Source organism: Indicator indicator, chromosome 11 (genome assembly GCF_027791375.1).
Source record: "Indicator indicator isolate 239-I01 chromosome 11, UM_Iind_1.1, whole genome shotgun sequence".
Lineage (NCBI taxonomy): Eukaryota > Metazoa > Chordata > Aves > Piciformes > Indicatoridae > Indicator > Indicator indicator.
The window spans coordinates 4,609,555-4,624,287 of NC_072020.1; the positions used below are offsets into that span (position 1 = coordinate 4,609,555).

Below are 14,733 nucleotides of genomic sequence, written 5' to 3' on the forward strand. Positions count from 1 at the left end.
TTGCTCCACCAGCCAGGCTCACAAATTGGCATCAGAGCTGATGATAGTCAGGAACGCGATATCAGGAATGCCTGGCAGAAACTGTGGTAGCCCACAACAATTCACCTCCTCTCATTAGCAGATAAAACTCAATTAAAAAAAAAAAAAAAGAAAGAAAAAAAGAGGAACCTGGTTTTGACTCCAGTATCTTACACAGAGCAGTTGCTGACTTGTCAAGGAAACCCAATTTTTTTTTGAGGGAAGGTAAAAGCAGTTTGTAATATGCCAACCTTTAAAGTTAATACTCAGAGTATGTTACCACATCTCTTTTAAACCTTAGACATGAAAACATCGATACCACAATGGAGGAAGAGGTAACACAAGCATGCTATAGGTGCAGTGTATCAGCTTACAAATTGATCCAGTGAGGTGAGATTGAGAGCCCTAATCTGTTAAAAGAAACCATCAGTAGTTGTTGCCTCACCTGTGAAAGACACATAATGGCAAGGGCTGTTTTGCAATAATGTTTCTGCAGTGAAAACAAATTTCCAAACAGACAGATCCCAGAAGCTACCAAAGAGTGTGAAAAATCATTGCTACTCCCAAATATTAGCAGCATGGGATACTGAGACTGTATAATTTAAATTTGCTTAACAACTTTGAGTAGGACCAGTGAATTCAGCAGCCTTGTAACAGAAAAACAATGTACCTAAATAATGAGAATCTTAACGTTATTACAGAAATTAAAAAAAAAAAAGTTAAACAACGAGGGTATGTACCAAGTTTCAAGATGATGTTGGAAAAGAATCTGAGAAAAAAAATCATGAGATGAAATCATAGGAACACAGAATGGCTTAGACTGGAAGAGACCTTGGAGATCATCTAATTCAACTTCCCTGACATTGGCAGAGATGCCTCTCACCTAAACCAGGTTACTCAAGGCCTGATCCACCCTGACCTTGAACGTCTCCAGGGAGGGGGTAACTACAACCTCTCTGGACAATCCATTCCAGAGTCTTCCCACTCTTATAGTGAAGAATTTCTTCCAAAAACCCAATCTAAACCTATTTTCTTTCAACTGAAATTCATTTCCCCTTGTCCTATCGATGGACACTCTTGTAAAAAGTCCCTCTGCAGCCTTCCTGTAGGATCCCTTCAGGTATTGGAAGGCAGCTCTAAGGTCCCCTGGAGTCTTCTCTTCTCCAGCTGAACAACCCCAGCTACCTCGGTCTATCTTCATAGCTGAGATCTTTCAGCCCCTGGATCATCTTATGGCCCTCCTCTGGACTTGTTCCAACAGATCTATGTCCCTCTTATGGTGGGCACATAAAGAGGTGCTTACGTCCATTATTGTGGCAAAATGGTCAAAGACCAGAATGGTGGCCTCATGTACTTCCCAGGAATAACAGAACTATCAAGGCAAACAGAAAAGGAAAATATTCTGTATGAGCAACGGAATCATTATACTCAGGACGCTGAGAATAGAAACTCTCTTGAGAATGGGGTCAGTCTGGAATAGAAACACCATGTACTAGCAGGATGGGATTGAGCATGAGTAATCATCATAGCTGGGAGAAAACCTGGTACATGTGGCAAAATAAAATAGAAGGCCTGCTTACCAAAGGAAAACAAAAAATGGAAACATGCCTTAACATTATAGGCTACTAGTGAGATTTTTGAGAACCTGGAATGAAATGTCAGAGGCTTCTGTAGCACCCATTGAGGGTAAAGCAGTGAAATGTTTAAACATTCCTGAACTACGCGGTTTCAACCACACGATCTGAGTTTACCTTAAATTAGATCATACATTTATTTGAGAACAAGAATGATTACATCTGACCATCCCATATAACAGTCAGGCGAATGTAAGGCTGAGTGTGCTGGGCAGACTGCTAAGAGCACTGAAATGGTGCAAACAGCAGAGAGAATGTTTTGCATTCCGTTCTTGGATGTTGAAAATATTTCCACAGAAAACTTCACTGCAGTTGAGTACAATGCTTGAAGTCATGTTCAGTAGTAGAAAAAAGGAGTAACAGACTAAAACTGTAAGAAAAAGGCCAAAAATAAGTAGTCTTACCATTATATCCCTGATCAATGTTTGCATTTGGATTATTTCCTCAAGCTGTATTGAAAGCAAGTGACATGTTTGAAGAGGGAACCACCGATTCTTATACCAAATCAAAGGGAAAATTCCCCATTTGGAGTATACGGAAATTGTGCATCCAGATGGTAAGAAGGACACAGTCATGTGATGAAGAGGTATTGGGAAAAAGGGGGTGTAAATTAACAGCAAACCCCATGCCTGCCTTTAATTACACTGAAAATTTTTCACTGTGGAGATATTTAATTTGAAAAGCTATGAATCTCTGTCTTATTATTAAAACATTTGTGTTTGGTTGGTTTTTTTCTCTCTCAGTAATGCTATTGCCACAATTACATGAATAGCCTTTGTTAACGGTAAAGTTTATATTATTTAACTCCCCTAGAATGGGCTATTTACCCATAAAAAAACAACAACATTGCATAAAAAAAAACCAAACCAAACCAAACAAAACCCCCCCACCTCCCAGAGTGGACTAATTTAACAGAAAGTTGTACATGAGACAAAACACTAGAAATTTGGAAGCAACGGCTTGATATTTATTGTGGCTTAGTTTTGTCTTTTTGGGCAGGGACAATAAAATTAAGTGACTTTTCTAAGATCTGCCATTGAACTGCTGTCAGGACCAATCTGCAATTGAGCCAATATTCTATTCCTTCTTCTTTTTAGCAGTCACCCTCATCAGAGCCAAAGATAAAATACACTGTTTTCTATAATCTAAATATATCACCCTTCAAAGCATACTTTTCTTGTGCTCACTGGAAGAAACTAGGTGATGTCTACTTATGCATTCAGTGTATTTATAGCTAGTCAGCTGTGCATTTACATTAGAAAAAGAAATGGAAACATTGTTTTGCCAGTGATGCTTTAGCTGCATTGTTAATCACAGATCAACTCTGCAGTTGCTGAAAACTTAACGCTGCAAAATGGGACAACATCTGAAATTGTAAGAAGTAAGGAAATTTGCACACTCTATTTTTCCTTCCTTACTAGTCCAGTCAATTCTATATAGACATTCAATAAACCAGCAAAAATTATACCCATGTGCAGCACTGATCTCTGATCAGTTTTGCAGACCTTCTGCTAACTCCTTCAACAGCTGACCTGTGACAAAATGTTTGCCAAACTGTGTCACTAATGAAGATTTGTTTCCTCCAGGTCTTTGCTTTGTGTCTACAGCCTTCACTGCCTAAGTAGCTACAAAACTGAACTGCTTCTTGCAGCTGGTGCCTTTTTAACATCTCTCATCTACCACAGGGTGGTGTGAGTTTGGGGTTTTTCCCTTTTTTTTCAGTATTGTGGGTGTTTAAATTCCAACTGAACTATTTCCTAGCGTGGGGGCAAAAAACCCTGATCATCTGTTATCATAGACCTAAACAAATAGTGAATCCTTCTTTTATCAAATCTGGTTGTAATGGATCAACGGGTTGAAAAGTTTTAGGGGGTCAAGATGAAGGATAAAACATAATTTCATACAACTTGCTCTTAGAAAGACAGACCAAATGTTCTTTTGTTGTACAAGAGAATGACACTCGAGTTTTTTCAAAGTCAAAATCAAAAGTAGACAAACAAAAACCCCCAAACCATACCACTCTATGATGAAAAAAAGGAAAATTCCGCCTTACGACTAAAAATGGAAAACACTTGTTTAAAGGGCTAAACGTCATTACAAAGTATCCCTCAAATAGGTGTCCACAAGTGCCATAACATGACTGACACCACCACGTGTTGGATTTGACCAGTGCTAATATTGAATCATCAAACCACAGAATCATTTAAGTTGGAAGAGACCTTTAAGATCATCAAGTCCAACTGTTAACCCAGCACTGCCAAGTCACCACTAAACCATGTCCTTCTGGACTACATTTACTTATCTTTCAAATACCTTCAAGGGTGGTGACCTCACCACTTCCCTGAGCAGCCTGTTCCCGGGTTTGTCACACCTTCCTGTGAAGAAAGTTTTCCTAATATAACCTCCCCTGGTGCAATTTCCTCTCATCCTATCACTTGTTACTTGAGATTGACCCCTACCTTGCAGCAACCTCCTTTCAGGTAAATTTCCTGCGAAGGTTTCCCCCAGACCTCCTTCTCTCCAGACTAAATAAGCTTCTCCTCCGAAGACTTCATTTCTCTTCTTTGGAGCATCTCAGAGTCATTCTTGTAGTGAAGGGCCCAAAACTGCCTTATCTTAAGCTGTGGCTGGGGAGCTAACTATGCTATGGCAGCAGCAGCTGCTTCACCTGTGTCGGAGGTGGCTGTGGCACCAGTAACAACTTATACGTCTTTTTTTAAAAATAAAATTGACATCAGGCACATCAGAGAAGTCATCATCCACTCCTCACAAGACTTGTACTCTGGGCTCTTCATCAGCTTCATTGCTAGTGGAAAAAAAAAATAGAAAAGAAGCCGGACCTGTCCGCAGTCTCGGCAGGGGGCTGCGGAGCCCGCTCTCGGCTCGCTGCCTTCCCGAAGGACATGGCAGTCCTTAGGACCCGACTATGGGTTGACAGTGGCGCACCCGGCCGCCTCGCCCCAGCCTCCTCGAGCCGCGGCCCGCCACTGACGAGCAACCGCGCAGCCTCGCGCTGTCCTCCTGGGACCGCAGCACCCGGACACTCCCCTGCCCGGCCCAGGCCTAGTGGATCCGCTCTGACCGAAGCGCCTCCTGGCCCAATGGCGGCGCTACTCTGTTTCCGGCGTCTGGCCGCGTCTCCTGGATACGGGCACGGTAGGTACCACCGGAGGAGTGCGGACGCGGGACAGAGCAGGGTAGGACCTGGCGGTGTGGGCTTGCTAAACGAACAAAGAAAGAAAAAAAGTTATCTGGAGTGACTCTGCCTTTTATTTTGACGTCGCTCTTGCTGGCTGTATTTTGTGGCGCTCAGGAAGGAGTTTCCCATCGGGACACTTTCAAATTCTCCTCCCTGCCGTTGGGTCATGGGAGACTCCAGCTCGAAGGCAGGGCTTTGCTCGTTTCTGTTGATGGCGGCGGCGCGGCGATAGTAACGCAGCCTCCGTGGCTGTCCCTGCCGCACAGGTACTGCTGTCGTGCTCCCCCCCCCCCCCCGCACCTCCCCTTCCACCTCACGACCGTTAGCTACCGGGCGTGCCTCACGGCCCTGCGGGGCTATTTCCCCCCATCGGCCTTCAGCTCTTGTTCCGGTCATCGTTCGTTAGTGTGATGATTATTTACAAATATTTAGAATTTGTAGTTGCTGGTCCATCTTTTCCCGGGCAGCTTGTGACAGGACAAGAGGGCATGGTATGGAGCTGTGGCAGGGGAGGGTTAGGTTAGATATTAGGAAGCAGTTCCTCACAGCAAGGCTGATTAGGCACTGGGGTGGACTGCCCAGGGAAGTGGTGGAGTCGCCATCACTGGAGGTCTTTGAGAAAAGCTTGGATGTGGCACTTGGTGGCAAGGTTTAGCTGATGTGGTGGCGTTAGGTCATAGGCTGGACTTGATGATTTCAGAGATCTTTTCCATCCTCAATAATTCTGTGATCTGTGACTTTTTAAATGTGTTAAGAGCTTTAGAAGTGGAAAATTCACAATTTTGATCACGTTTCCTGAGTGGAGACCTTCTGTTAAGTAAAATCATGGAATGGGGTTTTTTTGGAAGAGATCTTTAAAGGTCGTCTAGTCCTCGACAGTGAGCAGGGACATCCCCCAGATAGATCAGGTTGCTCAGAGCCCCGTCCAGCCTCACCTGCACCGTTTCCAGGAGGGGGCATCTACCACCTCTCTGGGCAGCCTGGGCCAGTGTTTGCCACTCCCACTAAAATTTCTTTCTTCTATCCAGTCTAAATTTGCCTTCTTCTGCATTAAAACCATTACTCCTTGCCCCTTTGCAAAAGGCCCCTTTTAAGTACTGAAATGCCACAGTAAGGCTGCCTATTCTCCAGTCTGAGCAGGCCCAATTCTCTCAGCCTGTGCTCATAGCAGAGGAGTTCCAGTCTATGTGTTCTCCTCTGGCCCTGCTCCTACATATCTCTTACATGTCAGGTGCACTGAATAAATGGTTTGATTTTTCTGGAACGTCATCATTTCTGTTTCTGAGAACTAGGAGGTTAACTATTCTCTCTCTTTATCCTTTCTTTAAAGGTTTTTTTTAATACCATATTTCTAATCCATTGCTTGTAAAGCATCCTTAAGTATGGAGAACTTCATTCTGTATGAGGAGATTGGAAGAGGACAAAAGACAGTTGTTTATAAAGGCAGAAGAAAAGGGACAATTAACTTTGTTGCTGTTATTTGCATTGATAAATGCAGAAGAGCTGAAGTAGCAAACTGGGTAAGTAATCGGGGTTTGTTTTCCTGCTCCATCTGGGAAAAAGTTGCAGCTTTAAAAATCCTTGTAGCACAGAAAAGAAAAATACTCTGTGCTTCTTTATGTGGAGTTTGTCACCATTTAGATCATTTTAGGATTTTAAATTCTTAAAATAGAATTCTATTTTAATCTATTTCTTTCTTAATCTGACTTTATTGTTGTTTAAATCACATGCAGAAACCCCTGTTTATGAACTCACTGTTTCTATCATGTATCAGAGAGCTTCTAAAACCACTTACTTGCATGTAATGCTTTGGTTTAATTTGCTAGTATTTGTGGTGATACTTTCCAGTAAATAGTCCAATTGCTTACTTAGCAAGAAGAAATTATGCCTTTATGGAAGAAGAATGTTTAAGATAAACCAATCCTGGTTTGTAAAACCTTGGCAAAGTGTTCTTTGTGGCAAAGAACCTGTAGCTGATACAATTAGACGTTTTAAATATGAATTTTCATGTTTGTTATTGCCCTGCTAAGCTAAAGAATAATGGGGGGGGGGGTTTTATTTTTGTTTCCTCTTACTGTATTCACCCTATTGTCTCACACTTCTGTGTTCTCATTTAAGGAGAAAGTAGGAATCAAAAGTTTGACTGCAAATTATGATTTCCAGTTTGTTGCAATTTTAATGATGCAGGAACGTTAAACACTGCTTCTAATTTTGAGTTGGGGAACTTCCTGTTGTGTTTTTTGTCTATATATATGTGGATATATTTAAAAAACAGGTGAGTTGAGCAGGATCTGTGAGGAAATGTATCTTTTCTCAACATACGTTTAAAACCAAATACTTGAATTGGAGAATAATTCTAGTGCACTGAAAAAGAGAACAAGTAACTGATGTAAAGCTGTATTGCCTCTCCCCCTCTTAAGTCCATATATCTATATTTCTTTTTGTATTTTTTTTCTTTTCAGTCAAGTATATTAAAAACTTTGTTCTAGGTTCGTCTGAGTCATGAAATCAGACACAAGAATATCGTGGCATTTCATGAATGGCATGAAACAAGCAACCATCTCTGGCTTATAATGGAATTATGCACAGGTAAAATAAGCTCCAAAAGTAAACATTTCTAAAGTGAGTCTTTGTAAGAGATTTCCTACAGCAGCTTCTCCATAATGCTTAGATGGTTGAGAAAGCTGAGTAATTATTTGATTTATTGAGAATCTTGCTTCTCTATAAAAATATTACTGCTTTTGGAAAGCATTTTTTTAGACTCAATTGAAATCTTACTTCTCCTTTGCTTCACTGTCTATGCATGTTTGTGTGAGAAACCTGGGAAGTGACAGGTCGGGCCTGGATATTTCAGTTTGGGGTGGGTTTATTTGTTTGTTTGGTTTGGGGTTTTCTTGTGGGATGGTTTTTGTTGGTTGGTTGTTTTTTGTTTGTTTGGGGTTTTTTGTGTGTTGTTGGGGTTTTCTGAGTTTGCTTGGGTTTAGTACTTCTTTCTTTAAAAAACAAAAATAGGAAAGGATGGAAGTGAAAGAACCAGGGCACATACGTGAAGAGAAGGACTGTACAGAAATACTGTCTGTGAAGAACAAAACAAATAATTTGTGGGATGTTCTTGACTTCAGGACCTCTGAATGTAACCCACTTTTGTTATGGCTGTTGTCTGTGAATTCAGTGGAAAGCTGGCTGTCACCAGCTTTATTTAGCACTTGTTCACAAAAGTTGGTGCCTGCTCTTTGGTATCCTTTAATCTTTTAACTTATGCAGCAGGGATCTGGTTAAGGAGTTTGACTAAATCCATTGGATACTATTTAATTGCAATGTGACACTTTTCTTTCTTTTTTCCCTTCTTTGTAAGATAATTCAACATTTAAGTAATGTTGAAGTCATGAGCTCAATTTAATTGTAGATAATTTTTTTGTTGTTACAGTATTGGAAATTATTTTTTCTGTGTATCTTTAATTTTTTTTATGTGCACTTGCTGACTATGTGTAAACATATTTCAGGTGGTTCTCTAGAATCTGTTATTGCTCAGGATGAACACCTGCCTGAAGATGTAGTGAGAGAATTTGGTGTTGATTTGGTTACTGGTTTGTACCATATTCATAAGCTTGGAATTATCTTCTGTGAGCTGACGCCTGGAAAGGTGAGAAGGAAAATTATTTATAGGGAACACTGAATGGTACCTTGCATGCCATCAGCATTTAATTCACTATTTCTGTTTTACTGTTGGGAAGAGGCTTATCTCAGGTTGAAGGCCAGTTGAACTCTGTAATTTATGGGAAGACAATGAGAGACAGGTATATAGCTTGAATACTTTATGATCTAATTGATTTCCTTCCCTGTTGCAAGTTTGAGACAATGAGATGGATTCTTTTTGATTTGGCCTGTGTTTGAATTAATGAAGGATTTTGGTCCTCTGTCCTCAGACATATAAGTTCATTATGACACCTATGCTATCATGCTACAGAATGTTTTGGAGTAATAGAAAATGCTCATGAGGGAGTAAACTACTTCCTTTTGCATGTTGAAGGCCAGGTTGGATGAGCCTAGTTGAGAGGTGTCACTGCCTGTGGTGGGGAGGTTGGAGGAGATGATCTCTGAGGTCCCTTCCAACCTGAGCCATTCTGTGATTAAACCTCTTCAGTGTTTTTGCTTTTCAGTAGTCTTCACTGTGTATTTGAATGGTTTGAGGCTACTAAATCACAATTATTTAAAAATTTATGTTAGAAATTTCATTAGTCATTAGTTTTGGTATATAATGCTTGTATGTTGGATTTTGTTTATTCTTCTAGATTCTGCTGGAAGGGTCTGGCACATTGAAATTGAGTAATTTTTGCTTGGCTAAACTGGATGGTGAAAACTTGGAAGAAGTATTTGCTTTGTTGGGATCTGAAGAAGGTGAAGGAGATGTCAGTGAAAGCATTCCACAAAGATACTCAGGAATCAGATTTAGAGGTATGATATTTTTACTAGCCCCATTGACTTACATCAAAAGGATAGAATGAAAATTGGAGAAAGGCTTTGTTTGGAATAATCTGGGGACAACACTTTGAAATACCATAGCTGTTTATCATTCCATTGGAGCTGACTAAATTTCTAGACAAACCAAATACTGAAACCCAAAATTTAGCTCTTAAGGAGGGAACAGAACATGCAAGTGAGTAGAAAGGAAAGAAACTGTTTTAACAAGTATTTGGTAGTAATTCTAAGCTTCACAAAGCCAATTTGACTGAGAGCTGAAAAAAAATACTTCTGTCTAACAATAAAGGTATAACATGTTAACAATTTCTGACCTTTCCCACTTTTGTAAATAGTCAAGGCCAGGCTGGATGAGGCCTTGAGCAGCTGAGTCTAGTTGAGAGGTGTCCCTGCCCATGGCAGGGAGGTTGGAGTAGATGAGCTTTGAGGTCCCTTCCAACCTGCGCCATTCTATGATTGAAACTGGGTTCAAATACTTTTATTTGATGGAGAAGAAACAAATTTTAAAAATCAGAAACTTGGTTTTAATCTTTTGAATCTTTCATTGGTCATCATCACAGAGGATCTCATGGACCTTTATTTCCAAGATAATGATGTGTCACAGCCATTGCTATTAGGAAACAACAGAATTCTTGCCAGTTTTATGGAAACAAGGAGAGTTTTCTTAATACTTTTTTGGGAGTCCACCCTGGAAATACTAAGAGGACCAAGAACAGATCTTTATTCAGGAAGAAATAGAAATGTAATACCTCTCCTATTGACATTGAAGCAGCTGCTTTGATGTGTATGTTTTAGTGATCTCAATTTCCTTAAAATAAACCCCAAGAACAATAGAATCCAAAATGAACTTTTTAAAGGACTATGGAATTGACACTTTTGCTGAGTTTGTGTAATTTATAAAGCGATTTTTTTGAGAAGTTAGTTAGTGGTTAGGGGGGAATTACTGCAGAAATAGGAACAGGGTATTTCTTTTTCTGTATCAAGACGAAAGAGGTTTGTGAATAAGCTGCTAGAATTTGACATGTGATGTTTTCATAGTTTGTTAAGGTGAAAATAGCTGTAACAAGTTTAGATCAGTTATCCACCTGACTAGCTACCTTGCTTTTGGACAAGAGTTTTCTAATTTCTTGAAGGTTTCAGTCTTGGGATAGCGTTAAAAAAAACAAACAAACCTGATGGACTGTAATTGGTTTTGTTACTGACCTGAGAATTATGTTAGTTTATCATTCTGCTCAATTTGCTTGGGTCTGGAAGCTGTCAAGGCCTAGCAAAACACTTTGCATTAATCACTGTGTTAGAAAAATGTAGCACAAGCCAGCTTTGTTGATAGAAATAAGCAACAAAATAACTTGTATATAAACCTACATAATTCAGTAAAAGTATGGGAGAGAAGTTCCTTTGGAACTACTTAACATTTGGTATCTTGTAAGCGAGGATCATTTCCAACTCACTGAAGTGTGGAGAATAAGTGTGAAGTATTGAACAGGACAAATGCTGACTGAATAATCTAAGTGCATGATACATATTGTATTTTGTAGATCGTCCATCATACACAGCTCCAGAAGTAATAAAGGGAGAAGACTTCTCCAAAGCCAGTGATCTGTGGTCCTTGGGATGTTTACTTTATGAAATGTTCTCAGGTTGTGAATTTGTGTTATCTGTTTAATACCTGTGATAATGGAAGCATAGGTCACGGTCCCAGGGAAAATTCTTGTTAACTTTCTAGGGGAGTTAAGAGGCACTTTAAAGATTTCTTGAAGAACAGAAGAATATATTAACTATACTTAAAAGTGTCTTTATCAAATAATGAAGTCATACTGCTAACTTGGCCTCTTGACTGTGGTCTAAATATTATGATGCTATCCAGAATGTATTGTTTCAATACTATGATTTAAGAGTATAGCACTCATCCAGTTGTGACAGTGTAATGTTTTTAGTCTCCTCAGTATTAAACTCTGGATGCATCATTTTGATCTTTGGAAGAGAAAACTTGTTAGTAAAAGACCTAGAGTCCTTGATTTTCCTGCAGATGAAGTACTTGTTAGTATTGGTTGCATCATCACAAAAGCCAATTGCAGTGCAACCTACTGAAGTCTTAACCAATACACTGATGTGTTGGATCAAGGCAGTCACAAATACTGAGACTGCTGCCTAGACACTTTCCTCTTGTCATGTTGCTGCTTCATACCCAGCTATTATGATGACTTTTGTCAGGCCATTTTTGGTGCCTCTTGTCGCCATGATCTCTTTTGCTGTTTGCCAGAGAAAAATTTAATCCAACATTTTTGTGTCAAAATTGACAAGTGCACAATTCAGGCTGAGGGTGTTTGGATATTTCCTTAGGAAAAGGAGCTGCTTATCTCTCATTGCACCTGCCAGGCATTTTGAGGTTTGCCTCATCTGTGACATACACTTCTGTTTGTTTGTAGGAACACCACCATTCTTCTCAGCCAGCTTTTGTGAAGTATTGGAAAAGATTTTATATGAAGATCCATTGCCACCTATAGCAGAGAGTAAGATTCTGTTATTGGTTTATGAATCAAATCAGAGTCATACTTACCAAGTGAAAGACTTAGTTTGCACTGTTTTTTAATAAGGATGATTGCAGGAATCTGTTAGCTGTCCAAAGTCAATGTTAGCATTGCTAAGAACTTTTTCCCCATTCATTGAATACTTATTTCCCTTTTCTCATCCAGGAATATAAGTTGGTGTTAAGAATTTTAAGTAAATTTACCTTCTGGGATGGAATCTTTGGTCTTGGTCGTTCTAGTCATGAGTGATATTCATGGAGACCCTTAAATATCCAGTCCATGGTAATGCAGTGAGAATGGTGTGGAATTAAAACTGTTGTTACTTAATTCTAAGAGATTCTAAGTTTTAATTCTAAGAGATTTTTGGTTCGAAATTGAACAAAGTGCATTTCATAGTTGCGAGCTCTCAGAAGTAGAGTCTTTCTCAGCTGCATAAGAATTTTTGAATCATCTTTTGTATAATGGGGTGCAACAGTGAGCCTATTAAAATTGTCATGGTTGGAGGGAAATAAAACTTTAGCCAATTTTTCAACTCTGCTTTGGTTTTTTGCTCATAGCTATACAATAGTTGGAGGATGCTTTTTTAACATTTGACCAATTTTCAGTAGTTTGGTAATTGAGCATTGGGAGCTTGGTTTTGAGGTTTTGTGATTAGTTTTGTTGGGCTTTTGTTTTTGTTTGTTGTTGGGTTTTTGTTGTTGTTTTGAAGATTCTTTGAAATGCCAAGTGTATATTTAAGTTTCTTCATGCATTCCTTTTTTTCAGATGAAAATACTATTAAAGAACAAATTTAGTGTGATCAGTAGAAAATGATTTGATCTACGCTGTGTGATGCTTGTTTTTGCTGTCCAGTACTTGCTTCTCAGGTGCTTCTATTCACAGGTCCTGCTTTTCACAAATCTTCAGCTGAGTTCATTAGTTTGCTTGATGGGTTGCTTCAAAAGGATCCTCAGAAAAGGTAAACTGTAATCCATGACAGTTACCATCTTTGGAGAAAATGGTTGCTCTGGTCTCGTATGTGTAGTGTTTTGTAGATGACAGAGAATGTAAAAATCATTTCATCCCTCAGAAAAAAAGCAAATTGTGCTCCTGTGAAGATATACAGAATTAATGCTTTGATGAAACGATCTTTGTTTTTTTTGTAGCTGGTGCTAACTGTAACAAATGCTGAGTAGTTTTAAAATTGGATGGCTTTGCTGTTCTAGAGCAGTGGGCACAGCTATTTTATGAGGCTTTGGTTTACAGCTGATACATTAAATAACAGAAAATTGTCATTTATAGGGTAGTTCAGATAATTTGCACATTGGGGTTGACTATGCAGTTTCCTTCATTCTTAGTCTCTTACCTCTGTGCTATGTGAATTATCTATTCTGTTCTGAGGCAAGAAGGTTGTCCTGTAAAAACTTTTCTGTGGGCCAAATAAAAGCGAACAGGATTGATTGCTCTGTAGTGTCACTGAATTCAAAACCTAGTCTGGTATCTCTCTGTGAAGCTGCACTTTGGGACTGCTTTTTCAGTTTGGTTGTTGCTTTCCAAAAGGCTGAAGTGGACAGAGCTATTGCAGCATTCCTTCTGGAAAGGATCCCTTAGCCGTTGTGGGGGTGATTCTGCAGACACCCAGCTCACAAGCTCCAGGTACTGAATGACTTTTTTCAATAGTAAATACAACAATAAAAATATTCTTATATTCAAATATAAAAATATTCTGTAACTTTTGTTATTTTTAAAATCCATTTTTGTTATGTATTTTCGTGATTTTTAACTAAGTGGTGGAGGAATTTTTAGACCATCCAATAAACAGTTTTGGCTGCTTAAGAATTGTACTACCCTGTTAGTATATTACACTGTTCACTTCCAACAAATTCCTTCCTCCTTGCTATAGAATGCGTTAAAACTTCCTTCTGTATACACCAACGATGCACGGTAATTTGACTGCTTGCTTTTTGGAAGGCTTCTGTAGACTCTTACAAATATGGGTCAGTTTTATCCTTAGCTGTGTTTTGTTTTTTTGTGCATTAGGCTTAGAGCAGCATCACAAATCCTATCAGTACAGCATCTTAGATTTGTGGTTCAGCAAACGCAGCTGACCCATATTCCTTGCTTATGAGCTAGAACATTAATCTAATGTGATTTCTTTCTAAATTTGTATTAGTCTACACTGCTATATATGCAGAAACCCCCAAACCTCTTGTGAAAATAAGTTCTATGTATTAAAATGTTAAGCTTCTCTTGCCTGGCTGGGGTTTTATCTTGGGTTTCAATTTCAATTGGGATATTTAGTGTTGATTTTTATGTTCTTTTGTTCTAAATATTTGAAAGATACTGGAGGTTCTAATTTAGGGAAGTGATGTGAGAATAGTTTTCTGTTAGAATGCTGAATAATTTGTGTTCTATTTCCAAATAGTGATGTTTAATACCTATTTCTGATACTAGTGTTGCAGTATTGTTGTTCTAACGTTCTAGCTTGAGATCCAGCTCCTTGTCTTCTAATTTTATTACTGCTTTCACCACCAAGACAGATAAATAAAGATTTAAAGTTTATGCCACAAAGTAAGAATCTCTTCCAGGTTTTAGCAAGATTTAATGTCAGCCTCCACCATAAGGCTCATCTTTGAGGAACTTTCAGAAGAATCTTATTCTCCTGTGGGATACTGGGCTATGTCACCTTACTCTTGAGGGGTTTTTTTAATGCCTCTGAAATATCTGCTGAGGTTTGCGACAGATAAGACCAAGATAGGACATGGGCTCCACATGCTAGAGAAGTTCAGTACTGGTGTTTTTTGTTTGTTTGTTTGTTTGTTTGTTTGTTTGTTTTGTTCTAGCTGTGGGGTCCACGTATCTCTTTTTGCACAATGTTGGTTTGATTAATATT

The 14,733-nt window shown here is 39.1% G+C and overlaps 1 protein-coding gene across 1 annotated transcript in view; it reads left to right on the top strand.

Moving 5' to 3' along the window:
* Positions 1 to 6,233: 6,233 nt before the first annotated feature.
* Positions 6,234 to 14,733, top strand: part of ULK4 (unc-51 like kinase 4) — a 133,237-nt gene continuing 124,737 nt past the window's right edge. Inside the window, exons 1-8 of the mRNA XM_054384894.1 lie at positions 6,234 to 6,371; positions 7,341 to 7,440; positions 8,355 to 8,494; positions 9,144 to 9,306; positions 10,869 to 10,970; positions 11,760 to 11,843; positions 12,744 to 12,819; positions 13,401 to 13,496. Coding sequence (XP_054240869.1) covers positions 6,234 to 6,371; positions 7,341 to 7,440; positions 8,355 to 8,494; positions 9,144 to 9,306; positions 10,869 to 10,970; positions 11,760 to 11,843; positions 12,744 to 12,819; positions 13,401 to 13,496 — 899 coding nt within the window. The remainder of the gene's footprint in view (positions 6,372 to 7,340; positions 7,441 to 8,354; positions 8,495 to 9,143; positions 9,307 to 10,868; positions 10,971 to 11,759; positions 11,844 to 12,743; positions 12,820 to 13,400; positions 13,497 to 14,733) is intronic.